At 46.7% G+C, this 27,149-nt stretch overlaps 1 protein-coding gene across 2 annotated transcripts in view; it reads left to right on the top strand.

Moving 5' to 3' along the window:
- LOC110492586 (plexin A3) overlaps positions 1–27,149 on the top strand; it is a 181,589-nt gene that overhangs the window by 97,946 nt on the left and 56,494 nt on the right. For both annotated transcript variants that reach the window (XM_036947590.2, XM_036947589.2), the window contains exons 8-9: positions 465–564; positions 14,756–14,870. In XM_036947590.2, coding sequence (XP_036803485.2) covers positions 465–564; positions 14,756–14,870 — 215 coding nt within the window. The remainder of the gene's footprint in view (positions 1–464; positions 565–14,755; positions 14,871–27,149) is intronic.

The following is a 27,149-nucleotide window of genomic DNA, read 5'->3' as shown; positions in this document are numbered from 1 at the left end:
CTGAAGTACACCAGGTTTTAGTTGTTCGGAGCCATGTGAACATGGGCCTTAATGTGTTTTCAAAAAATTATGAAAAACAACTGAATGCTCTTACCGGATGGACTGATGGATGGGAACCTGAAAAGTGCAGTAGCTCATTTTTTGTTCCATTAGTAGCAGTTATTGAAAGTCCACTGGAAATGTTTTGCCAATTATCTTGAAGTCAAGCCTACAGGTATAATTGGACTAGCAGCAGAGATGTGGCCTGTTTGTAGGGTTCTGTTTTGGACTATAAGTGCACTTCTCTTGCTAATGGAAATGGTAGATAAAAGACAGGAGCAATCAGACATTTTTATCAACATCTACATTATTGAATTAGACAGAAGAACATTATTTTTCTGGGGTATAGCACCTGGAATGGGACTGATAATGATTTCAGAGCCTCTAGGCTGTCTGGTTTACTGTGGGTCTTCTCTTTATTCCAGGGGACAAGAGAGTGCTAAAGCTTTCCCTGAAGTCCAAGGAGACAGGGCACAAATTCATCACCACTGACTTCATCTACTACAACTGCAGCGTGCTCCAGTCGTAAGTATCTATCTACCATGATCTCTCATCTCTCTGAGGACGAGAGGAAACACAGAGGAGCTTTCAGTGAAGTAACATATTGATTGGTTCTGTCCGTCACTTGAAATTCTTTGATGAGTTCTACCAGGCTGTGTAGCCACCTCAGTGTAGAAGAGAGGCTTGACAGATAACAGGTGCCCTATGTTTGGAACGTGGATGTAGTCATGCGTTTGCTCCTTGTCAAGTTGTTTAAATGATGCTATGAAAATAGATGGCATAAAGTCATGTTTATTGTCAATATTTTTCAATTAATTTCAGAAACCGGTACAGAGACATGGACAGGAAGAAGGGACAGAGAAATGGACAAGTACACGAGACAGAGAAATGGACAGGAAGAAGGGACAGAGAAATGAACAGGAAGAAGGGACAGAGAAATGGACAGGAAGAAGGGACAGAGAAATGGACAGGTACACGAGACAGAGAAATGGACAGGTACACGAGACAGAGAAATGGACAGGAAGGAGGGACAGAGAAATGGACAGGAAGAAGGGACAGAGAAATGGACAGGAAGAAGGGACAGAGAAATGGACAGGTACACGAGACAGAGAAATGGACAGGAAGAAGGGACAGAGAAATGGACAGGTAGAAGGGACAGAGAAATGGACAGGTACTGGGGACATAGAAATGGACAGGTAGAAGGGACAGAGAAATGGACAGGTAAAAGGGACAGAGAAATGGACAGGAAGAAGGGACAGAGAAATTGACAGGTACTGGGGACATAGAAATGGACAGGTAGCAGGGACATAGAAATGGACAGGTAGAAGGGACAGAGAAATGGACAGGTAGAAGGGACAGAGAAATGGACAGGAAGAAGGGACAGAGAAATGGACAGGTACTGGGGACATAGAAATGGACAGGTAGCAGGGACATAGACATGGACAGGTAGAAGGGACAGAGAAATGGACAGGAAGAAGGGACAGAGAAATGGAAGGTACTGGGGACAACAAACCTAATGAGAAATGGTAATCATGCAGTGTACACGTCTAGTGATCAGTGGTGTAAAGTACTTAAATAAAAAATACCCATGACCAGCTCGGAAACCAAATTGCATAGCGGAGAAGGTACGGTGGGATTTGAAGTGGTTGGTGATCTGTTTGTTAGCTTGGCTTTCGAAGACAGGGCAGGATGGATAGAAAGGCAGGGCAGGATGGATATAGGTCTATAACAGTTTGGGTCTAGAGTGTCTCCCCCTTTGAAGAGGGGGATGACCGCGGCAGCTTTCCAATCTTTAGGGATCTCAGACAATACGAAAGAGAGGTTGAACAGGCTAGTAATAGGGGTTGCAACAATTGCGGCTGATAATTTTATAAAGAGAGGGTCCAGATTGTCTAGCCCTGCTGATTTGTAGGGGTCCAGATTTTGCTGCTCTTTCAGAACATCAGCTACCTGGATTTGGGTGAAGGAGAAGCTTATTGAAATTTTGGGTGAAGGAGAATGCTTATTGAAATGATCGATTATCGTGGATTTATCAGTGGTGACAGTGTTTCCTAGCCTCAGTGCAGCGGGCAGCTGGGAGGAGGTGCTCTTATTCTCCATGGACTTTACAGTGTCCCAAAACTTTTTACAATTTGTGCTACAGGATGCAAATTTTTGTTTGAAAAAGCTAGCCTTTGCTTTCCTAACTGACTGTGTATATTTGTTCCTAACTTCCCTGAAAAGTTGCATATCGCGGGGGCTATTCGATGCTAATGCAGTACTCCACATAATGTTTTTGTGCTGGTCAAGGGCAGTCAAGTCTGGAGTGAACCAAGGGCTATATCTGTTCTTAGTTCTACATTTTTTGAATGGGGCATGCTTATTTAAGATGGTGAGGAAAGCACTTTTAAAGAATAACCAGGCATCCTCTACTGACAGGGTGAGTCAATATCCTTCCAGGATACCCGGGCCAGGTCGATTAGAAAGGTCTGCTCGCTAAAGTGTTTTAGGGAGCATTTGACAGTGATGAGGGGTGGTTGTTTGACCGCAGACCCATTACTGATGCAGGCAATGAGGCAGTGATCACTGAGACCCTGGTTGAAGACAGCAGAGCTGTTTTTAGTTGGTCAGGATGATATCTATGAGGGTGCCTATGTTTACGGATTTGGGGTTGTACCTGGTAGGTTCCTTGATAATTTGTGTGAGATTGATGGCATCTACCTTAGATTGTAGGGCGCCCAGGGTGTTAAGAATATCCCAGTTTAGGTCACCTAGCAGTACGAACTCTGAAGATAAATGGGGGGCAATCAATTCACATATGGTGTCCAGGGCACAGCTGGGGGCTGGGGGGGTCTATACCAAGCGGCTTCAGTGAGAGACTTATTTTTGGAAAGGTGGCTTTTTAAAAGTAGAAGCTCGAACTGTTTGGGTACAGACCTGGATATCATGACAGATCTCTGCAGTATATTGCGACTCTGCCCCCTTTGGCAGTTCTATCTTAGTGGAAAATGTTGTAGTTGGGGATGGACATTTCTGCATTTTTGGTGCCCTTCCTAAGCCAGCATTGGCTTAGAACATCAGGGTTGGCGGAGTGTGCTAAGGCAGGGAATAAAACCAATTTAGAGAGGAGGTTTCTGATGTTAACAAACCAAGGCTTTTACGGTTACAGAAGTCAACAAATGACAGCGGCTGGGGAATAGGTGTGATACTGGGGACTACAGGGCCTGGGTTAACCTCTACATCACCAGAGGAACAGAGGAGGAGTAGGAGAAGGGTGCGGCTAAAAGGCTATAGTGCGTTGGGAACAGAGAATAAAAGGAGCAGATTTCTGGGTGTGGTAGAATAGATTCAGGGCATAATGTACAGACAAGGGTATGGTAGAATAGATTCAGGGCATAATGTACAGACAAGGGTATGGTAGGATGTGAGTACAGTGGAGGTAAACCTAGGCGTTGAGTGACGGTGAGAGAGGTTTCGTCTCTGGTGGCACCGGTTAAGCCAGGTGAGGTCTCTGCGTGTGTCGGTGGTGGGACAAAAGAGCTATCTAAGGCAAGGTGAGTGGGACTGGGGGCTCTACAGTGAAATAAAACAATAAGAACTAGCTGAGACAGCAGTAGACAAGCCATATTGACATTAAAGAGAGGCATAAAGCAGTCACAGGTGTTGAATGGGAGCGCTAAGACAACAACGGGTAAATGGCGATGAATGGGCAGAGCGGGTCAGTTAGTTACATACAGGACCTGAGTTCGAGGCTGGGGCCGACAGATAAACAAAATGAGGTACCGTGTTATTGAAATAGTCCAGGGGGCATCAGCTGTTTAGCCGAGTGACCATAGGATCCAAAGAACAGCCATAGTCAGTGAGTCAAGTAGCCGTTCAGTAGTCAGTACTACGCTAGGCGAGCAGAAGACACAGCATTTAGAAAGCTAGCGGTCCGGGGCAAGAAGATGGGTCTTGGGGGACCTCGCAATGGAACAGCCTGTTGAGACCACATCGTGCGATTACGTCAACAGACCAGTCGTGATGGATTGGCGGGGCTCGTGTCGACAATGAAGGGTCCAGGCCAATTGGCAAAAGAGGTATTGTAGCCCTAGAATTAGATGGTATATGGGCATAGCTCAGGCTAATTGGTGCTTGCTTCGGACAGAGATGTTAGCTGACAGTAGCCATTTGGTTGCAGCTAGCTAGCTGCAATGACCCGGTGTAATGATCCAGAGCGGCAGGAATCCGGTGATGTGGTAGAGAGAAGCAGTCCGATATGCTCTGTGTTGATATCGCGCTGTGAAGACTGGCATGTATTGTCCGAGCAAAAGCTGGCGGTGTCCGAGCTAAAAGTGAAGACCGCTAGCCGTGGCTAACAAAGACTAGTAGCTAGTTAGCTGGCTAGCTCCTGACAGAGGTTCCAGTTATAAGGAATAAAAATTGCAGATCCGTACCACATTGGGTGAGGCGGGTTGCAGGAAGGTATATTTAATTCGTAGATAGATTAAAATGTATACGAGCAAAAAAAACGTCTATTTAGACTGCTACACCATCTTGGAATCATCACTAAAAACATGCTTCATTTGCAAATGATGTCTGAGTGTTGGAGCGTGCCCTGGCTATCAGTAAAAATACATTTAACTAAGGGTGCAGTCTGGTTTTCTTAATATAAGGAATTTGAAATGATTTATACTTTCATTTAAACTTTTGATACTTAAGTATATTTTAGCAATAACATTTACTTTTGATACTTAAGTTTATTTAAAACCAAATACTTTGACTTTTACTCAAGTAAGGATTTTACTTGGTGACTTTCACTTTTTTCATTTTCTATTAGGGTATCTTTACTTTTACTCAAATATGACAATTGGGTACTTTTTCCACCACTGCTAGTGACACTGCTATGTCCTCTTCTACTTTCCATGTTATCCATCATACGACCACTGGACACAGGACCAGATAACATCTAGGACAGGCTGGCCAGATGTTGCTAGCTAATATGATTTGAGAAGGCACAGGTCTGTAACAGTAGCAGCAGCAGGCTCATGCAGGGTAGGGACCAGGTAGGGCAGGGTAGGGCCAGGTAGGGTAGGGCCAGGCAGGGTAGGGACCAGGTAGGGCAGGGTAGGGCCAGGTAGGGTAGGGTCCAGGCAGGGTAGGGCCAGGTAGGGTAGGGACCAGGTAGGGCAGGGTAGGGCCAGGTAGGGTAGGGCAGGGTAGGGTCCAGGCAGGGTAGGGCCAGGTAGGGTAGGGCAGGGTAGGGTCCAGGCAGGGTAGGGCCAGGTAGGGCAGGGTAGGAGCCAGGTAGGGCAGGGTAGGGCAGGGTAGGGTAGGGTAGGGTCCAGGCAGGGTAGGGCCAGGTAGGGCAGGGTAGGAGCCAGGTAGGGTAGGGTCCAGGCAGGGTAGGGCCAGGTAGGGTAGGGACCAGGTAGGGCAGGGTAGGGCCAGGTAGGGTAGGGCAGGGTAGGGTCCAGGCAGGGTAGGGCCAGGTAGGGCAGGGTAGGAGCCAGGTAGGGTAGGGTCCAGGCAGGGTAGGGCCAGGTAGGGTAGGGACCAGGTAGGGCAGGGTAGGGCCAGGTAGGGTAGGGCAGGGTAGGGTCCAGGCAGGGTAGGGCCAGGTAGGGCAGGGTAGGGTAGGGCCAGGTAGGGTAGGGTCCAGGCAGGGTAGGGCCAGGTAGGGTAGGGACAGGTAGGGCAGGGTAGGGCCAGGTAGGATAGGGCAGGGTAGGGTCCAGGCAGGGTAGGGCCAGGTAGGGCAGGGTAGGGCCAGGTAGGGTAGGGCAGGGTAGGGTCCAGGCAGGGTAGGGCCAGGTAGGGCAGGGTAGGAGCCAGGTAGGGTAGGGCCAGGTAGGGCAGGGTAGGGGTCAGGCAGCGTAGGGTCCAGGCAGGGTAGGGGCGGGCAGGGTAGGGCCAGGTAGGGTAGGGCCAGGTAGGGTAGGGCCAGGTAGGGTAGGGCAGGGTCCAGGCAGGGTAGGGCCAGGTAGGGCAGGGTAGGAGCCAGGTAGGGTAGGGTCCAGGCAGGGTAGGGCCAGGTAGGGTAGGGACCAGGTAGGGCAGGGTAGGGCCATGTAGGGTAGGGCAGGGTAGGGTCCAGGCAGGGTAGGGCCAGGTAGGGCAGGGTAGGGCCAGGTAGGGTAGGGCAGGGTAGGGTCCAGGCAGGGTAGGGCCAGGTAGGGCAGGGTAGGAGCCAGGTAGGGTAGGGCAGGGTAGGGTCCAGGCAGGGTAGGGCCAGGTAGGGCAGGGTAGGAGCCAGGTAGGGTAGGGCCAGGTAGGGCAGGGTAGGGGTCAGGCAGCGTAGGGTCCAGGCAGGGTAGGGGGCGGGCAGGGTAGGGCCAGGTAGGGTAGGGCCAGGTAGGGTAGGGCCAGGTAGGGTAGGGGCGAGGCAGGGTAGGGCCAGGTAGGGTAGGGACGGGTAGGGCAGGGTAGGGGCCCGGCAGGGTAGGGCCAGGTAGGGTAGGGTCCAGGCAGGGTAGGGCCAGGTAGGGCAGGGTAGGGTCCAGGCAGGGTAGGGCCAGGAAGGGCAGGTTAGGGTCCAGGCCGGGTAGGGGCCAGGCAGGGTAGGGCCAGGTAGGGTAGGGTCCAGGCAGGGTAGGGCCAGGTAGGGTAGGGCCAGGTAGGGCAGGGTAGGGGCCGGGCAGGTTAGGGTCCAGGCAGGGTAGGGCCAGGTAGGGCAGGGTAGGGGTCAGGCAGCGTAGGGTCCAGGCAGGGTAGGGGGCAGGCAGGCTAGGGCCAGTTAGGGTAGGGTCCAGGCAGGGTAGGGTAGGGGCCAGGCAGCGTAGGGTCCAGGCAGGGTAGGGGCCAGGCAGGCTAGGGCCAGGCAGGGCAGGGTAGGGTAGCGCAGGTCCAGGCAGACATCCAGACCACAGCTTTGCTGAGGCAGAACAATGGGACTGCATCTCTCCGAGGATCAGTCAGAGCCCCTTGCTCAGAGCCTCTCGCTGGCTTCAGCTTCAGCACGGAGCTCCATGCCAAGGTCTCGTCTTTCTTCTGTTCTGTTTGTGGAGCAACGCCGTTTTACTGGCATATGTGCACATTTGCACTTCAGCACTGAGTCGATAGCGTGGGTGTGAGAGTTTTTTTTTCTCAACATGGAGGAGGAGTGTATGACATGGAGTATCATTCTGAATATTGTGTATATTGCCATTGTTTTTAAATTAGCATGACGCCTCACAGTTTAAGATGAAGACGTTAACACAGAAAAAGCAAAGACATATCGGCGGTCTGGCAACTTCACTCTTCATCACATCCAAACATGCTAAAAATAATTTGTTTGCAGCTAAATGAATGGGTGTTTATGTCAGAGAATAACATGTCCTTGTCGGCTGACAGAATGCATACACAACAATGAATTCTCTAGTGTAAGGAAGCAGGGGCAACATAATCCATGCAGGGCTCGCCAGTTGCCATAGCAACCTAGCAGAGGCCTACCTTGCCAGAGCGGTCTGCCTGAAGCCTATGCCAGATTTCCTCTTTTCACAAAGGCCCTGTGGGACCATTTAGCCCTTGAATTGTTTCCCTCTCTGGTGTTTGCTGGCGGACAGCGCTCACTCGCCCCAACCCTGCTACGTTGGCACCCATTTTCTTCTCAAAACAATTCTTTAGCAACCCAGCCGTAAGAGCTGCTTCCCATCTCCTGGAATAATGACCACCTGTGAATGGGAAGGACGTTAGCTCTGAAACTAGGGTCTGACTGATTATACACTTTTACCAAATCACCCCCTGGCATTTTAGGCATTTCAGACGGCTATTTTTTTTTTATAAGACATTATGAAATCTCTGGCATACCTTTTGAATCTTTTTCATGTCTCCCCAGGAACACCTCCCAGTTCTCCCCTTCCTGTCTTCATTATTTACCTGATTCTCCAAAGGCATTCACATTTGGTAGAAACCCAGTCAGATCTACACATTTTGTCACTCAGAAACAAGCTCCAACTAGCCAACGTTAACACCAGTTTCCGCATACAGCAGTCCAATAGGCTACTGAGTCCACTTCCAAGCAATGATGTTAGGAAGGAAACTCCCTTCATTAGTGGTTCAGGTTTTGGCTGTTCTGTGTTTCTCAGGCTTCACTGAAATTAGACCAAAGTGAATTGATGGAGTTTTTACCCCCGATGCAGCATATTGCATATCTCAGCAAGACATGCTGATCTACACATATTATCTACAGCAGATCTCGTCCTCCTGCAGTGGAAGACAGCACTGTACCATGCAGCCTTACAGCCGGCGATACTCATAGCTCTCTTATTAAAGCAGGCCTTAACATTCCCTTTCCATAAGTTAGGTGTACTGACTCTACTGATAGCTACTTTTATTGAGGAAAAAATGTACTTTCTATGCCTGTGATATGTGGTTAAGATGAATGTGCTAACTGTAAATCACTGTGGATAAGAGAGTCTACTAAATGACTAAAATGTCAAATATAAAAATGTGTATTATATGTCTGGAGCAGGCGTTGCAAATCTCCATGAATACACTGACTCAAAACATCGTATTAACATGGCCAACGTATAGCCAGCCTGCCGGATTAAAAATGCTTTGGTATTATTTTCCAGGTGTATATGTGGCTTGCCTCTGAAATGCTTTTTGTTATTCCCCCCACCAACAGGGAGGCAGCAGCTCAGCATTCTGCTGTCAGAGATTATACAGTGCAGTGTAGCATAGGAGTGAGTATGAGCAGACTGCTGAGACCCTCCAAAGGGGATTTGAACCTCCGGGGGGAAGGATATGATTAGTATAGGACAAAGTACAGGTTCCTCACGCTGTTCAGAATGCAAAAGGCTTCAGAGCGGAGGGGTGGAGGTGGTGACGGGGTGAGGGGAATGCAGACAGGGTCAGAATGAGAGTGGAACGAGGGTTGAAGGAAAATCGGCTGTTATTCTGTCGTCCTCCAATGTGTTGAGAGTCTGACCTCAGCCTGTGCTGCTTATCGTTGATGGTTAGACAGTGTCTATCGTTGATGGTTAGACAGTGTCTGTCAGCTATTGATGGTTAGACAGTGTCTATCGTTGATGGTTAGACAGTGTCTGTCGTCTATTGATGGTTAGACAGTGTCTGTCAGCTATTGATGGTTAGACAGTGTCTGTCAGCTATTGATGGTTAGACAGTGTCTGTCGTCTATCGTTGATGGTTAGACAGTGTCTGTCGTCTATTGATGGTTAGACAGTGTCTGTCGTCTATCGTTGATGATTAGACTGTCTGTAGTTGATGGTTAGACAGTGTCTGTCGTCTATCGTTGATGGTTAGACGGTGTCTGTCGTCTATTGATGGTTAGACAGTGTCTGTCGTCTATTGATGGTTAGACAGTGTCTATTGTTGATGGTTAGACAGTGTCTGTCGTCTATTGATGGTTAGACAGTGTCTGTCGTCTATCGTTGATGGTTAGACTGTCTGTAGTTGATGGTTAGACAGTGTCTGTCAGCTATTGTTGATGGTTAGACAGTGTCTGTCGTCTATTGATGGTTAGACAGTGTCTGTCGTCTATTGATGGTTAGACAGTGTCTGTCATCTATTGTTGATGGTTAGACAGTGTCTGTCGTCTATTGTTGATGGTTAGACAGTGTCTGTCGTCTATTGATGATGGTTAGACAGTGTCTATCGTTGATGGTTAGACAGTGTCAGTAGTTGATGGTTAAACAGTGTCTGTCGTCTATTGATGGTTAGACAGTGTCTGTCGTCTATTGATGATGGTTAGACAGTGTCAGTAGTTGATGGTTAGACAGTGTCTATCGTTGATGGTTAGACAGTGTCTGTCGTCTATTGATGGTTAGACAGTGTCTGTCGTCTATCGTTGATGGTTAGACTGTCTGTAGTTGATGGTTAGACAGTGTCTGTTGTCTATTGTTTATGGTTAGACGGTGTCTGCCAGCTATTGTTGATGGTTAGACAGTGTCTGTTGTCTATTGTTTATGGTTAGACGGTGTCTGTCAGCTATTGTTGATGGTTAGACAGTGTCTGTCGTCTATCGTTGATGGTTAGACTGTCTGTAGTTGATGGTTAGACAGTGTCTGTCGTCTATTGTTTATGGTTAGACGGTGTCTGTCAGCTATTGTTGATGGTTAGACAGGGTCAGTAGTTGATGGTTAGACAGTGTCAGTAGTTGATGGTTAAACAGTGTCTGTCATCTATTGATGGTTAGACAGTGTCTGTCGTCTATTGATGGTTAGACAGTGTCTGTCATCTATTGTTGATGGTTAGACAGGGTCAGTAGTTGATGGTTAGACAGTGTCTGTCGTCTATTGATGGTTAGACAGTGTCAGTAGTTGATGGTTAAACAGTGTCTGTCATCTATTGATGGTTAGACAGTGTCTGTCGTCTATTGATGGTTAGACAGTGCCTGTCGTCTATTGATGATGGTTAGACAGTGTCTGTCGTCTAATGATGATGGTTAGACAGTGTCTGTCGTCTATTGTTGATGGTTAGACAGTGTCTGTCGTCTATTGATGATGGTTAGACAGTGTCTGTCGTCTATTGTTGATGGTTAGACAGTGTCTGTCGTCTATTGTTGATGGTTAGACAGTGTCTGTCGTCTATTGTTGATGGTTAGACAGTGTCTGTCGTCTATTGTTGATGGTTAGACAGTGTCTGTCGTCTATTGTTGATGGTTAGACAGTGTCTGTCGTCTATTGTTGATGGTTAGACAGTGTCTGTCGTCTATTGTTGATGGTTAGACAGTGTCTGTCGTCTATTGATGGTTAGACAGTGTCAGTAGTTGATGGTTAAACAGTGTCTGTCGTCTATTGTTGATGGTTAGACAGTGTCCGTCGTCTATTGAGGGTTAGACAGTGTCTGTCGTCTATTGTTGATGGTTAGACAGTGTCTGTCGTCTTTCGTTGATGGTTAGACAGTGTCTGTCGTCTATTGATGGTTAGACAGTGTCTGTCGTCTATCGTTGATGGTTAGACTGTCTGTAGTTGATGGTTAGACAGTGTCTGTCGTCTATTGTTGATGGTTAGACAGTGTCTGTCGTCTATTGATGGTTAGACAGTGTCTGTCGTCTATTGATGGTTAGACAGTGTCTATCGTTGATGGTTAGACAGTGTCTGTCGTCTATTGATGGTTAGACAGTGTCTGTTGTCTATCGTTGATGGTTAGACTGTCTGTAGTTGATGGTTAGACAGTGTCTGTCAGCTATTGTTGATGGTTAGACAGTGTCTGTCGTCTATTGATGGTTAGACAGTGTCTGTCGTCTATTGATGGTTAGACAGTGTCTGTCATCTATTGTTGATGGTTAGACAGTGTCTGTCGTCTATTGTTGATGGTTAGACAGTGTCTGTCGTCTATTGATGATGGTTAGACAGTGTCTATCGTTGATGGTTAGACAGTGTCAGTAGTTGATGGTTAAACAGTGTCTGTCGTCTATTGATGGTTAGACAGTGTCTGTCGTCTATTGATGATGGTTAGACAGTGTCAGTAGTTGATGGTTAGACAGTGTCTATCGTTGATGGTTAGACAGTGTCTGTCGTGTATTGATGGTTAGACAGTGTCTGTCGTCTATCGTTGATGGTTAGACTATCTGTAGTTGATGGTTAGACAGTGTCTGTTGTCTATTGTTTATGGTTAGACGGTGTCTGTCAGCTATTGTTGATGGTTAGACAGTGTCTGTCATCTATCGTTGATGGTTAGACTGTCTGTAGTTGATGGTTAGACAGTGTCTGTCGTCTATTGTTTATGGTTAGACGGTGTCTGTCAGCTATTGTTGATGGTTAGACAGGGTCAGTAGTTGATGGTTAGACAGTGTCAGTAGTTGATGGTTAAACAGTGTCTGTCATCTATTGATGGTTAGACAGTGTCTGTCGTCTATTGATGGTTAGACAGTGTCTGTCATCTATTGTTGATGGTTAGACAGGGTCAGTAGTTGATGGTTAGACAGTGTCTGTCGTCTATTGATGGTTAGACAGTGTCAGTAGTTGATGGTTAAACAGTGTCTGTCATCTATTGATGGTTAGACAGTGTCTGTCGTCTATTGATGGTTAGACAGTGCCTGTCGTCTATTGATGATGGTTAGACAGTGTCTGTCGTCTATTGTTGATGGTTAGACAGTGTCTGTCGTCTATTGTTGATGGTTAGACAGTGTCTGTCGTCTATTGTTGATGGTTAGACAGTGTCTGTCGTCTATTGATGATGGTTAGACAGTGTCTGTCGTCTATTGATGGTTAGACAGTGTCTGTCGTCTATTGATGATGGTTAGACAGTGTCTGTTGTCTAATGATGATGGTTAGACAGTGTCTGTCGTCTATTGTTGATGGTTAGACAGTGTCTGTCGTCTATTGATGATGGTTAGACAGTGTCTGTCGTCTATTGTTGATGGTTAGACAGTGTCTGTCGTCTATTGTTGATGGTTAGACAGTGTCTGTCGTCTATTGTTGATGGTTAGACAGTGTCTGTCGTCTATTGTTGATGGTTAGACAGTGTCTGTCGTCTATTGTTGATGGTTAGACAGTGTCTGTCGTCTATTGTTGATGGTTAGACAGTGTCTGTCGTCTATTGTTGATGGTTAGACAGTGTCTATCGTCTATTGATGGTTAGACAGTGTCAGTAGTTGATGGTTAAACAGTGTCTGTCGTCTATTGTTGATGGTTAGACAGTGTCTGTCGTCTATTGTTGATGGTTAGACGGTGTCTGTCAGCTATTGTTGATGGTTAGACAGTGTCAGTAGTTGATGGTTAAACAGTGTCTGTCATCTATTGATGGTTAGACAGTGTCTGTCGTCTATTGATGATGGTTAGACAGTGTCTGTCGTCTATTGTTGATGGTTAGACAGTGTCCGTCGTCTATTGAGGGTTAGACAGTGTCTGTCGTCTATTGTTGATGGTTAGACGGTGTCTGTCAGCTATTGTTGATGGTTAGACAGTGTCAGTAGTTGATGGTTAAACAGTGTCTGTCATCTATTGATGGTTAGACAGTGTCTGTCATCTATTGATGATGGTTAGACAGTGTCTGTCGTCTATTGTTGATGGTTAGACAGTGTCTGTTGTCTATCGTTGATGGTTAGACAGTGACTGTCGTCTATTGTTGATGTTTAGACAGTGTCAGTAGTTGATAGTTAGACAGAGTCAGTAGTTGATGGTTAGACAGAGTCTGTCGTTGATGGTTAGACGGGGTCAGTTGTCTATTGTTGATGGTTTGACGGTGTCAGTTGTCTATCGTTGATGGTTAGACAGTGTCAGTAGTTGATGGTTCGACAGTTTCAGTTGTCTATCATTGATGGTTAGACAGTGTCAGTCATCTGTCGTTGATGGTTTGACAGTGTCTGTCGTCTATCGTTGATGGTTAGACAGTGTCAGTAGTTGATGGTTAAACAGTGTCTGTCATCTATTGATGGTAAGACAGTGTCTGTTGTCTATCGTTGATGGTTAGACAGTGTCTGTTGTCTATCGTTGATGGTTTGATGGTGTCAGTTGTCTACCGTTGATGGTTAGACAGTGTCAGTAGTTGATGGTTGGACAGTGTCAGTAGTTGATGGTTAGACAGGGTCAGTGGTTGATGGTTAGATAGGGTCAGTAGTTGATGGTTAGACAGGGTCAGTAGTTGATAGTTAGACATGGTCAGTGGTTGATGGTTAGACAGGGTCAGTAGTTGATGGTTAGACAGGGTCGGTAGTTGATGGTTGGACAGTGTCAGTGGTTGATGGTTAGACAGGGTCAGTAGTTGATGGTTAGACAGGGTCAGTAGTTGATGGTTAGACAGTGTCAGTAGTTGATGGTTAGACAGTGTCAGTGGTTGATGGTTAGACAGGGTCAGTAGTTGATGGTTAGACAGTGTCAGTGGTTGATGGTTAGACAGGGTCGGTAGTTGATGGTTAGACAGCGTCGGTAGTTGATGGTTAGACAGGGTCAGTGGTTGATGGTTAGACAGGGTCGGTAGTTGATGGTTAGACAGGGTCAGTGGTTGATGGTTAGACAGGGTCAGTAGTTGATGGTTAGACAGGGTCGGTAGTTGATGGTTAGACAGGGTCGGTAGTTGATGGTTAGACAGGGTCGGTAGTTGATGGTTAGACAGTGTCGGTAGTTGATGGTTAGACAGGGTCAGTGGTTGATGGTTAGACAGCGTCGGTAGTTGATGGTTAGACAGGGTCAGTGGTTGATGGTTAGACAGGGTCAGTAGTTGATGGTTAGACAGGGTCGGTAGTTGATGGTTAGACAGTGTCGGTAGTTGATGGTTAGACAGGGTCAGTGGTTGATGGTTAGACAGTGTCGGTAGTTGATGGTTAGACAGGGTCGGTAGTTGATGGTTAGACAGCGTCGGTAGTTGATGGTTAGACAGGGTCAGTGGTTGATGGTTAGACAGGGTCGGTAGTTGATGGTTAGACAGGGTCGGTAGTTGATGGTTAGACAGTGTCGGTAGTTGATGGTTAGACAGTGTCAGTAGTTGATGGTTAGACAGTGTCAGTGGTTGATGGTTAGACAGGGTCAGTGGTTGATGGTTAGACAGGGTTGGTAGTTGATGGTTAGACAGGGTCAGTAGTTGATGGTTAGACAGTGTCAGTCATCACAGGTGTTTCATGCTCCTTAGATGCATTTTCTCATCAGAATCATAATTTTGATTGCAGCTGAAACAGCATTTTAGGGCTCTAATGAATTGCTAATTTCTAATTGAAAGTCAGCTAGAAGATGATGCTGACCTTGCCCATTGTTCCTGCAGGCTTACCAGCCTGTTTCTGCTTCAAAGCAGCAGAGGTTGATGACATATTGGATCCCTTTTGTCAAAGTCAGGCTGTTTAATCTGAGAGCTCACACTCTCCCCCTTCTCTCCCCAGGTGCACCTCATGCGTGAGCAGCCCCTTCCCCTGCAACTGGTGTAAATACCGCCACATCTGCACCAACAACCTGGCAGAGTGCTCCTTCCAGGAGGGACGCGTCAGCAGCGTGGAGGTAAGAGACTATACTGCCCACACAGACAATAATGAATAGCCATCTCACAGCAGACTGAACACAGGATGAGGCAGCCAGGGTGACAGGAAGTGTGTCCGTGGAGCTGCCTGCCTGGTTCTGTTATTCACAGGATCTCAGTGATGCGGTCCTTTACAGCCCATGGAGATTCCAACCTGGTCATGACCCCGTAAACCTGGGTCAGGCTGACCCCATTATCTAACACAGCTATCCCATTGTTTTGTGTGTGATTCACTACAGCTGGAACCATTTAGGATACCTAGTCAGTTGCCTAACTGAATGTATCAGAGAGGTGTGGGGGGGGGCTGCCTTAATCAACATCCACATCTTCGGCACCTGGGGAACAGTGGGTTAACTGCCTTGCTCAGGGGCAGAATTACAGATTTTTACCTTGTCAGCTCGGGGATTCGATCCAGCAACCTTCCGGTTACTGGCCCAACATTCTTTCATTGTCTGAACTGTTCAAAAGCCAGCTACTGCTGGGACCCATTGTCTGCAGTGTTCAGGAGCTAGCTACTGCTGGGACCCATTTTCTGCACTGTTCAGGAGCCAGCTACTGCTGGGACCCATTTTCTGCACTGTTCAGGAGCCAGCTACTGCTGGGACCCATTGTCTGCAGTTTTCAGGAGCTAGCTACTGCTGGGACCCATTGTCTGCACTGTTCAGGAGCTAGCTACTGCTGGGACCCATTGTCTGCACTGTTCAGGAGCTAGCTACTGCTGGGACCCATTGTCTGCACTGTTCAGGAGCTAGCTACTGCTGGGACCCATTGTCTGCACTGTTCAGGAGCTAGCTTCTTGGAGTGGTCTCAAAGTCCCATTCAGTCCTATACTTGGCATTCTTTGTCGTATTGAACCATAGAAATGTTGTTCTCCCATCATTTTAAAAGCAAATGTAATTTATTTTTGTTTATATGCTGGCACTTTAAGATGGGCAGACTTGGTTAACAAGGAGCTTGTGCTATAGTGTGGTATAAGACTTCTTAAAGTGAATAGAACTGGAAACGTGTTCAATCACCATGCAAAATCATTCTGGCTATGGATACGAAGGATATCAACACATTAACAGCCCAGAGGATATACTGATTGAACTTGCTCTGCTGGGAGTTTACCTCATATTTAGATTTTTGAATTCTGCTTTTCCACTAAAATCGTTAATAACACTGACAACTAAAATATTGTGTTATTGTTGTTAGTGTTATGCTGATTAAAAATAATCATAAAAAATGAACCCGAAAGGTTATTCGAGGAACCATTAAAGGGGGTTCTTTTGAAGAGCCCTTTTAATGGGGTTCTTCAAAGAACTTTTAGAGGTTCCCCCACAGTTTCAATTTGAAGAACCCCTAAAGGACACTCCAGGAATCTAGAGTGTACTATGTGATTTTTTTTCTTTCCATGGTATCTCACAATATTTGGTCCAGTGTGTTATTTGATGTTTTATATAAAAACTCTTTGTCTGTCTCTGCTCATTCCCCAATGCCTCTGAGAGTGCTAGACCATCCAACTTGGCCAAATGATGGTTTAGTGACAGAGAGTGACACCAGAGTAATTGGGCTTACAAAAGCCTGCATCTCATAATGGCTTTGCATCAATCCTACCCTTCTCAGTACACATTGATTACACACTTGACTGGGCCACAGACCAGCTGAGAAGCCCAGGCTCAGACTTTACTGCAGTGGGGGTTTTTCAGCAAGTGATGTTCAGAACCAGGCTCAGGAGTGGCTGGGGCTAGGGGGGAGAAGGGCTGTTCAGAACCAGGCTCAGGAGTGACTGGGGCTAGGGGAGAGAAGGGCTGTTCAGAACCAGGCTCAGGAGTGACTGGGGCTAGGGGAGAGAAAGGCTGTTCAGAACCAGGCTCAGGAGTGGCTGGGGCTAGGGGGGAGAAGGGCTGTTCAGAACCAGGCTCAGGAGTGGCTGGGGCTAGGGGAGAGAAGGGATGTTCAGAACCAGGCTCAGGAGTGACTGGGGCTAGGGGAGAGAAGGGCTGTTCAGAACCAGGCTCAGGAGTGACTGGGGGTAGGGGAGAGAAGGGCTGTTCAGAACCAGGCTCAGGAGTGACTGGGGGTAGGGGGGAGAAGGGCTGTTCAGAACCAGGCTCAGGAGTGACTGGGGCTAGGGGAGAGAAGGGCTGTTCAGAACCAGGCTCAGGAGTGACTGGGGCTAGGGGAGAGAAAGGCTGTTCAGAACCAGACTCAGGAGTGACTGGGGCTAGGGGAGAGAAGGGATATTAAGAGAAAAGACAGGGGGGTGGAAACACTCACCCTTCGGCTTTTGGCACATTAGAATTTTACGCTTAACTGAACATCAAAGAGATGCCTTATCTGGCCTTATCAGAGAGAGGCAGCCGGCAGCAGGGTGGGCAGGGCCTACCCGTCACAGCCTCCCCCAGCCTGCACCAGCCTCCCCAAGCCTCCCCCAGCCTGCTCCAGCCTGACCCAGCCTGCCCCAGCCTGCCCCAGCCTCCCCAAGCCTCCCCCAGCCTCGCCCAGCCTGCCCCAGCCTGCACCAGCCTCGCCAGACTCCTTGCCCCAAAGTGCCACAATTGACAATCTCCTTATTTCACCACAAAAAAAAGGAATTACTCAGCAAAAAAGAGTGACTCATGCACTGTTGATACTGGAGGGGGAATATTTTGGAGAAGCAGGCCAGGACACTCTCCTCTTCCTCTGCTCCCACAAAGAAAGAAAGAAAGAAAGAAAGGTTGATTCACAAAGGAGCACACATATCATGGGAAGATTTTAGAAGTAGGCTTGGACTGGTATGCTGCGATTCAACAAGTTCACTGTCATTTGCTGTTAAGCCAGGGGGAAGAAACCATTTTCATGTGGGCCAGCTGGCTGCCAGAGCTGTTCTTCTCATTCTATTATTCAACTGATAGTGTTTCTGTCCAGTGATCAATGTGTTGATTGTCCAGGTTTGAAGTGTCTCTATCTCTGTGTCTGTGTGTGTATGCGTGTCTGTCTGTGTGTGTATGCGTGTCTGTCTGTGTGTGTATGCGTGTCTGTCTGTGTGTGTATGTGTGTCTGTCTGTGTGTGTGCATATGCGTGTCTGTCTGTGTGTGCATATGCGTGTCTGTCTGTGTGCGTATGCGTGTCTGTGTGTGTGTATGCGTGTCTGTCTGTGTGTGTGCATATGCGTGTCTGTCTGTGTGTGTGCATATGCGTGTCTGTCTGTGTGTGTGCATATGAGTGTCTGTCTGTGTGCGTATGCGTGTCTGTCTGTGTGTGTATGCGTGTCTGTCTGTGTGTGTATGCATGTCTGTCTGTGTGTGTATGCGTGTCTTTCTGTGTGCGTATGCGTGTCTGTCTGTGTGCGTATGCGTGTCTGTCTGTGTGCGTATGCGTGTCTGTCTATGTGTGTATGCGTGTCTTTCTGTGTGCGTATGCGTGTCTGTCTGTGTGCGTATGCGTGTCTGTCTGTGTGCATATGCGTGTCTGTCTGTGTTCTTTTGCGTGTCTGTCTGTGTGCGTATGCGTGTCTGTCTGTGTGCGTATGCGTGTCTGTCTGTGTGTGTGCATATGCGTGTCTGTCTGTGTGTGTATGCGTGTCTGTCTGTGTGCATATGCGTGTCTGTCTGTGTGTGTATGCGTGTCTGTCTGTGTGCATATGCGTGTGTGTGTGTGTGTGTGCGCGTGTGTGTGTGTGATTGTGTTCAGTGGAGCGTGTCTCATCTGCAGCCCTGTCCTCCAGTGTGCTACCATGGCTGGGTTGGCCCTGGGTTGGCCCTGGGTTGGAGAGGTGCTTCAGAGAAACAGCGGGGGCACTCCAAACAGACAGAGAGCCACGGGTGTGGGCTGTAGGGAGGAGATGTGTTGCTCCCCTAAGGCACTGGACACGCCAGCCAGCCAGATCCTACTGTATAATCCACAGCACAGTGGCCTTCTTCAGCCCGGGAGTGTGCAGAGAGAGATAGGACTGGATCAGAGCAATAGCTGAGCTCCGTCCAAACTCACCATCCTCCACAAGGCTGCATGGCTCACAGGAAACGAGGAAATGAAAAATGAAAAACAAACACCTTTCCAACTAATCTATTGAAGAAAATTGTTATGATGTATATATAGACCTGTTTAGAATGTTCAAGCCCTGAGTAATGTGTTGTCATTTAGATAAACTGGCATCATTAGTCAGTGTATTCAGTGATGTTATGATGACTACTACTGACATTGGATAGATGGTCCCTCATTACTGGTCCTTCACCAGGTTCATTAGGGTAGGAAAGATCATCTCTGTGGGGACCAACACCAGTTAACTGTTTGGTTTCTGAGAGCGGAATGTTTTAAATCTGTGAAAACTGATATGGGTTTAAATAGATCTAACGTAGATGTGTGCTGCAGAACATTTGGTAGTCCACATCATGCATACAGAGTTTTTAAATAGGCTTGAGAGAAAGGTTGGTTTTTTTCTGCATGAATTGGTTTGTTAAACCGAGAGATAGCAGCGTTGTTCACGACCAAGGATGCTCTTTTATTCTCAGCCTCGGCTCCTCAATTGAGAGGATCAAAGTAGGAATCGATTTTCCGTATGAGGAGAAACTTCTAGCCCCGCCAGCCAGCCAGCCAGCCAGCCACAGAGACCAACAGACAGACAGGTACATAGATACTGTGCTGCCTGCTCCGTCTTACATTGTCCCCCACATTAGGAGTCTCAGTTAATAACGCCATGCAGATATTTAGCCTTAAATGGAGCTTCCCACCAGCTCAGGGGCAATGTCTCACTGAGACTCCTAATACTTAGTGAGATCTCACGGGGCAATGTCTCACTGAGACTCCTAATACTTAGTGAGAGCTCACGGGGCAATGTCTCACTGAGGCTCCTAATACTTAGTGAGAGCCCAGGGGGCAATGTCTCACTAAGACTCCTAATACTTAGTGAGAGCTCACGGGGCAATGTCTCACTGAGGCTCCTAATACTTAGTGAGATCCCAGGGGGCAATGTCTCACTAAGACTCCTAATACTTAGTGAGAGCTCAGGGGGGAACGTCTCACTGAGACTCCTAATACTTAGTGAGAGCTCAGGGGGAATGTCTCACTGAGACTCCTAATACTTAGTGAGAGCTCTGGGAGGGATGTCTCACTGAGACTCCTAATACTTAGTGAGATCTCAGGGGGCAATGTCTCTCTGAGACTCCTAATACTTAGTGAGAGCTCAGGGGGAATGTCTCACTGAGACTCCTAATACTTAGTGAGAGCTCTGGGAGGGATGTCTCACTGAGACTCCTAATACTTAGTGAGATCTCAGGGGGCAATGTCTCTCTGAGACTCCTAATACTTAGTGAGAGCTCAGGGGGAATGTCTCACTGAGACTCCTAATACTTAGTGAGAGCTCAGGGGGAATGTCTCACTGAGACTCCTAATACTTAGTGAGAGCTCAGGGGGCAATGTCTCACTGAGACTCCTAATACTTAGTGAGAGCTCAGGGGGGAATGTCTCACTGAGACTCCTAATACTTAGTGAGAGCTCAGGGGGAATGTCTCACTGAGACTCCTAATACTTAGTGAGATCTCAGGGGGCAATGTCTCACTGAGACTCCTAATACTTAGTGAGAGCTCAGCGGGCAATGTCTCACTGAGACTCCTAATACTTAGTGAGAGCTCTGGGAGGGATGTCTCACTGAGACTCCTAATACTTAGTGAGAGCTCAGGGAGGGATGTGTCACTGAAACTCCTAATACTTAGTGAGAGCTCAAAGACACGTTGTTATATTGGCCTTTCCCAGAGGACCCCTGAGATCAAAGAATGTGCTGCTGGGCTCTCCTAAACAACTGTTCCCCTCTGTGCTGTGTCTCAGTGGGACGGCCCTTTATTAACGAGCGAAGGCCCAGTAATTAATTGTGGGATGAGTGACAGAGGAGCCATTATCCCGGCAGGAAGCAAGGAAGTGGTCCTGGCACTCAGTGGTGTGTAGCGGCCACAGAGGATCAGGAATTGACACTGTGTGCAGATTTCACCAGCAGCACATTACTGAGCCCCCTGCACAGAAACTAGTGGCCCATTACTCACTGTGTAACCAGGGGCCAATGTACTGCCACGCCTTGCCCAGGGAAGAGCCGCACAGGGTCAAGACCCCCTTCCCAGTCTTCTCTTCTCATACAGGAGTGACGATAAGCTATCTTGTTTTTTACATTACAAAACACTTTACAAGTAAAACATCGAGATCAGATTGGTTCCCTGCATGCTTTGTTATTGAAAGCAGCCAGTATGTGAGAACGTTCTAATATCTCAGTCTACCGGTGTTTGTTGCATCAACTGGCTTGATTCCACCTCTGTCATCAAGGGATATTTCCATGTCAGCTATGATATCATAACAGTTTTTTTTATAAAGGTGTTTGCTTTTCTATTAGTTAGACTTTTTTATATATATATCTACAATGAACAAAAATATAAATACAACATACAACAATTTCAAAGATTTTTGTGAGTTAAAGTTCATATAAGGAAATCTGTCAATTGAAGAAAAATAACATTTATTCACATCCCCCACGCTGATCCTCAACACTGGGGCCCCTCAGGGGTGTGTGCTTAGTCCCCTCCTCTACTCCCTGTTCACCCACAACTGCGTGGCCAAACATGACGCCAACGTTGTTTGCTGATGACAACAGTGGTAGGCCTGATCACTGACAACGATGAGACAGCCTATATGGAGGAGGTCAGAGACCTGGCAGTGTGGTGCTAAGACAACAACCCCTCCCTCAATGTGGGCAAGACAAAGGAGCTGTTCGTGGACTATTGGAAAAGGAGGGCCGAACAGGCCCCCATTAACTTTGACAGGGCTGTAGTGGAGCGTGTCAAGAGTTTCAAGTTTATTGGTGTCCACATCACCAATTAACTATCTTGATCCAAACACACAAAGACAGTGGTGAAGAGTGCATGACAACACATTTCCTCCTCAGGAGACTGAAAAGATGTGGCATGGGTCCCCAGATCCTCAAAAAGTTCTACAGGGGGATCACGAGACCCTTGAACGAGATGGCCGCATGAACTAAGAGCTCCGCACAAGTCGTTTCCAATTCCTGATCTTACCACCACTCCAAGTTCAAACTCATTTAGCTTTAGTAAAAAAAAGTCATGGCGGCTACAAAAGGCGACACTACAGGTGACATTTTTACCCGGACTCGAGCATTAGAGACGGAAATAGCCTCCAAGAAGAAGCTGTCTTCAGAAAAAACTAGCGCCATTAGCCAGGAGCAAGAGGACCCACTCCCCCCCGAGGCCCAACGAATGCCAACCTCGCACTCTGTCGAATAGATCCTTTCTGAGTTGAGATTCTCAGCTCAGTGCGATAGGGGGCAAGGTGACAATCCTGGAAAAAGCTTTGCCTGACATCAACAACAAGATGTCCAGGCGCCCTGCGTTTATGGTAGAGGCAGAGGGGCGAATCCTATCCATGGAAAACTTATTGACAGATGCCATGGAAACAATAGCATATGCTAAAAAGAAAATAGAGCATCTGCAAGAGAAAACAGAGGACCTGGAAAACAGGGGGCGAAGGAATAATTGTGTTCTATTAAATCTGGGCGAAAAAGAAGAGGGAAACATGCCACTGATCCGCTACCTGCAAGACAAACTTCCCTTCAAAACTCCCGAAGAGGCAAAACGTTTTTTGAAAGACAATCCTGGTCAATGAGAAACGGACCAATGAATAAATGCGATTAATGCTATTACTAAAGGAGTGTGGTCTGGACGGGGGCTACGCTGTCATTTACTCAATGCGGAGAGGAGATGAGGCATTTCTTTGGTGGGGAGGGGGAGACGTTGTGCGTTGCTAACTGTTTTTTTTTTTTCGGAACACAGAATTGAGACTGAGCTGGGGGGTAATAGATCCAACGGGATGTGTCGAGTTGTTTGGGAACTCGGCTGGGGTGTTCAGAGATTGTTATTTTATGTACACCATTTATTTTCCTTTTATGTGAACGCAGCTGTAACTACTATCCACTTTTACCCAGCGATGACTTGCACTAAAGTTCGATTACTGTTCGATGACGATGACCAGTACCTTAAATCTACTGACATGGGACTGCCATGGTCTAGGGCATGCAATAAAACGGAAAAAGATACTATGTGCTCTAAAAAAGGAAAAAGCAGACATGGCGCTATTACAAGAGACACACCTCTGTGATGCTGAACATGCCAAACTCCGCAGAGCTTGGGTGTGACAGGTGTATTTCTCATCTTTCAAATCAAACAGTAGATGTACAGCCATACTTATCCATAAGAATGTTCCATTCATAATTGACAAAAACATATCTGATCCGGAGGGGAGATTTATTTTGATAACTGGGTCACTGTATGGTCAACCAATTACTATCTTAAAAATATACGCCCCTAACACAGATACTCCTGTTTTCATGTCAAAAATGATAACCCTGTTCAATGAGCATTCTGTTTCCTTTGGCGTGGTGGCTGGAGATTTTAATTGTACCCTTAACCCAACGCTAGACAAATCATCTCAAATCCACACCACAAATCTTAGATCTGCAAAGATGTTGAACTCTCTTACTAAAGAGATGGGACTGATAGATATCTGGAGAGAGACTAATAGTTCATCTATAGACTATACATACTACTCTAATGTCCATAACACCTACTCCCGTATAGATTACATTTTATCCCAAAGAGTTTCATAAATTCAGCCACATGTACAATCGGACCCATAGCACTTTCAGATCACGCCTTTGTCCACCTCCGCTTTGACCTCTGCAAAAACATCCCGAGGTCAAAGAGCTGGAAATTCAACACCTCCAAGTTATCAAACGAAGCGTTCCATACATTGGTAACTACATGGATAGACAACTACACACAAGACAGCAAAGATTCTCCTGTTTCTACGGCCACAATATGGGACGCTGCTAAAGCCACACTAAGAGGTCATCTAATCGCATATGCTTCCTCTAAGAAAAAAGCAATGGAAGCACACAGGCTAGATCTTGAGAGGGAGCTGGAACGCTGTGAAAAAATACATAAACAATCCCCAGATAGCACCTCCTGGAGTCATCTTAAAGCAGCCAAAGCCAAACTGAATTTGGACTACACTCGGGAGATTAAAAAAAAGTTTTCTTTACTAAACAGAAATACCATGAGTGTAGCAATAGGCCCAGTAGATTGCTTGCTTACCAATTAAAAAAGGAGCAGTCAGAGTGTACAATCATGGCTATCCGAACAGCAGAGGACGATGTCACATATGACCCAAAAAAGATCAATTTAACTTTTCATGATTTTTACTGCAAACTATATACCTCTGAGAGAAAACACACAGAGGCAGAACTCCACTCTTTCCTAGAGGGAATCTCGCTACCTAAACTATCAGAGACCGACCAAGAAGATCTCAACTCCCCCTTCACTCCTGAGGAGATCCTGGAGGCAATTACCTCCATGCCACCTAATAAGTCCCCAGGCCCAGATGGATTCCCCAGAGAGTTCTACAAAGCTTTTTGGCCCCAGCTCAGCCCTATCTTCATGCCAATGCTGGAGGATTTTTGCAAAAACTGAGTTCTCCCAGACTCTATGCACACAGCTCGCATTACAGTGTTGCTCAAAAAGGACAAGGACCCCCTATCCTGCTCGTCCTTCCGGCCCATAAGCTTGTTGGATTTCGACTATAAAATAATTACCAAATTGCTCGCCAAAAGACTAAACACTCTTCTTCCCAAAACAATAAACGCGGACCAAACTGGATTAATTAGCGACAGATACTCTTCTGATAACATTCGCCGTCTTTTTGATATTATTGATCAAGTAAACGCACCGAAAACCCCTGTCCTGCTGGCTTCACTGGATGCTGAGAAGGCGTTTGACAGGATGGAGTGGAGCTTTCTGTTTTCAGTCTTAGAAAAGTTCAATATGGGCCCAAATTTTATTAAATGGATCAAATCACTATACTCTCATCCAAATGCCATGGTGACTACTAATGGACTGAACTCTGACAGATTCCCTCTGGAACGGGGCACAAGACAAGGGTGCTCGCTGTCCCCCCTGCTCTACTTGTTGGGGGCGGAGCCTCTGGCAGAGCTGATAGGGAGAAATCCAAGTATTAGGGGTGTTTCTGCAGGCGGCCTGCAGCACAAGAGTTTGCTTTACGCGGATGATGTCTTGCTCTACATATCCAACCCTGAGAAATCCCTCCCTCCCATTTTAAACTCAATTGCTCAGTATGGCAAGTTTTCAGGTTATACGATCAATTTTAACAAATCCACTGTCTGCCCTCTCAATATTACACTCACCAGCTCTATGAAGACACTATGTCCTTTCCAATGGAAAACACAGGGGTTTCAATACCTCGGGATCTTCATAACACCAGATCTGGATAGCCTTTTCAAGGAAAATTATCTTCCACTCCTGGATCGAATCTAGAACGATCTCCAAACCTGGATCTCCCTCCCAATTAGCTTAGTAGGAAGAATTAATGTCATCCGTATGAACATCCTCCCTAGACTGAACTATTTATTTCAGATGCTCCCATGCCATCTCCCAGTTTCCCTTTTCAAGACAACTAACATCACCAAATTTATATGGGGCAATAAAAAACCTAGGATCAAGTTCTCCACTCTATCGAAACCTGAATCTAAGGGTGGTCTTGCCCTTCCTTCCCTTCAATTGTACTACTGGTCTGCCCAAATCTGCAACATGCTAACATTGATCACAAACAGACGAGAGTCAACGTGGATTCAGATAGAAGCCCAATCCTGTGGTTCATTGCCCTTAAGCTCAATTATATTCATTAATAACTTTAGTGAAGTGGGCAACATAGCCAAAACCTTTGTGATTTACAGCACCCTACTAGCGTGGAGGGACTGTAAGAAATACCTGGGCATTTCCTCCCAAATATGTTCTCACTCGCCTATAGTAGGCAACACAGACTTGCCAAAAGCACTGAGGGATGCCAACTTTAATCTCTGACATACTCTAGGAATCAGGACCTTTTCAGACCTATTTCATCAGAAAACCACTACACTGAAATCCTTTCAAGAGCTCTGCAGTGAATTCAATGTGCCAATATCCCATTTTTTTATTTTTTAAATATCTTCAAATTAGACATGTCATTTCCTCATTTACTTCCAAGAGGAGGTTTAGAACTCAGTTGAATGAAGTTGAAACCCTTCTTGTCACAGCACAATCCATTAAAGGCAAAATATCTTATATCTATAGACTCCTTTCTGAGAAAGGAGGCTCCTCCTTTACTCCTCTGAAAATAAACTGGGAAAAGGACCTTGGTCTGACTATCAGTGATGAGCTATGGGCGGAGGTTTGCTACAGGGTATACTGCACCTCTACTAATGTAAAAATGAAATAATCTAATTACACATTTTTGTACAAATGTTATTACACTCCTTTGAGACTCCATAGAATGAAAACAGATACAGTATATCAGCCGGTGTCAGAGGAAGGCCCAAAAAATGGTCAAAGGCTCCAGCCATCCAAGTTATAGACTGTTCTCTCTACTACCGCACAGCAAGCAGACCGGAGCACCAAGTCTAGGTCTAAAAGGCTCCTTATAACAGCTTCTACTCCCAAAGCCATAAGACAGCTGAACAGTTCATCAAAAAGCAAACCCGTATTATTTACATCGACACCACCCCCCCCCCCCCCCCCCCACTTTGTTTGTACACTGCTGCTACTCTCTGTTTATTATCTGCATAGTCACTTTACATGTACAAATTACCGCAACTAACCTGTACCCCCGCAGAAGAACTTGGATATTTTCAGCTTCCAGGAATTATGTACAGAGCCTTGCGACATTGGGCCATGCATCATCATGCTGAAACATGAGGTGATGGCGGCGGATGAATGGCACGACAATGGGCCTCAGGATCTCGTCACGGTATCTCTTTGCATTCAAATTGCCATTAATAAAATGCAAAAAAGTGTCAGTTGTCCGTAGCTTATGCCTGCCCACACCAAACCCCACCGCCACCATGGGGCACTCTGTTCACAACGTTCAGCAAACCGCTCGCCCACACAACACCATACACACTCTCTGCCATCTGACCGGTACAGTTGAAACCGGGATTCATCCGTGAAGAGCAGAATTCTCCAGCGTGCCAGTGGCCATCGACGGAGAGCATTTGCCCACTGAAGTCGGTTACGACGCTGAACTGCATTCAGGTCAAGACCCTGGTGAGGACCATGAGTACGCAGATGAGCTTCCCTGAGACAGTTTATGACAGTTTCTACCAGAAATTCTTTGGTTGTGCAAACCCACAGTTTCATCAGCTGTCCAGGTGGCTGGTCTCAGACGATTCCACAGGTGAAGAAGCCAGATGTGGATG

The sequence above is a fragment of the Oncorhynchus mykiss genome, chromosome 16 (genome assembly GCF_057628025.1).
Source record: "Oncorhynchus mykiss isolate SJ-2025 chromosome 16, ASM5762802v1, whole genome shotgun sequence".
Taxonomy (NCBI): domain Eukaryota; kingdom Metazoa; phylum Chordata; class Actinopteri; order Salmoniformes; family Salmonidae; genus Oncorhynchus; species Oncorhynchus mykiss.
This window is presented reverse-complemented; position numbering and strand designations above follow the sequence as displayed.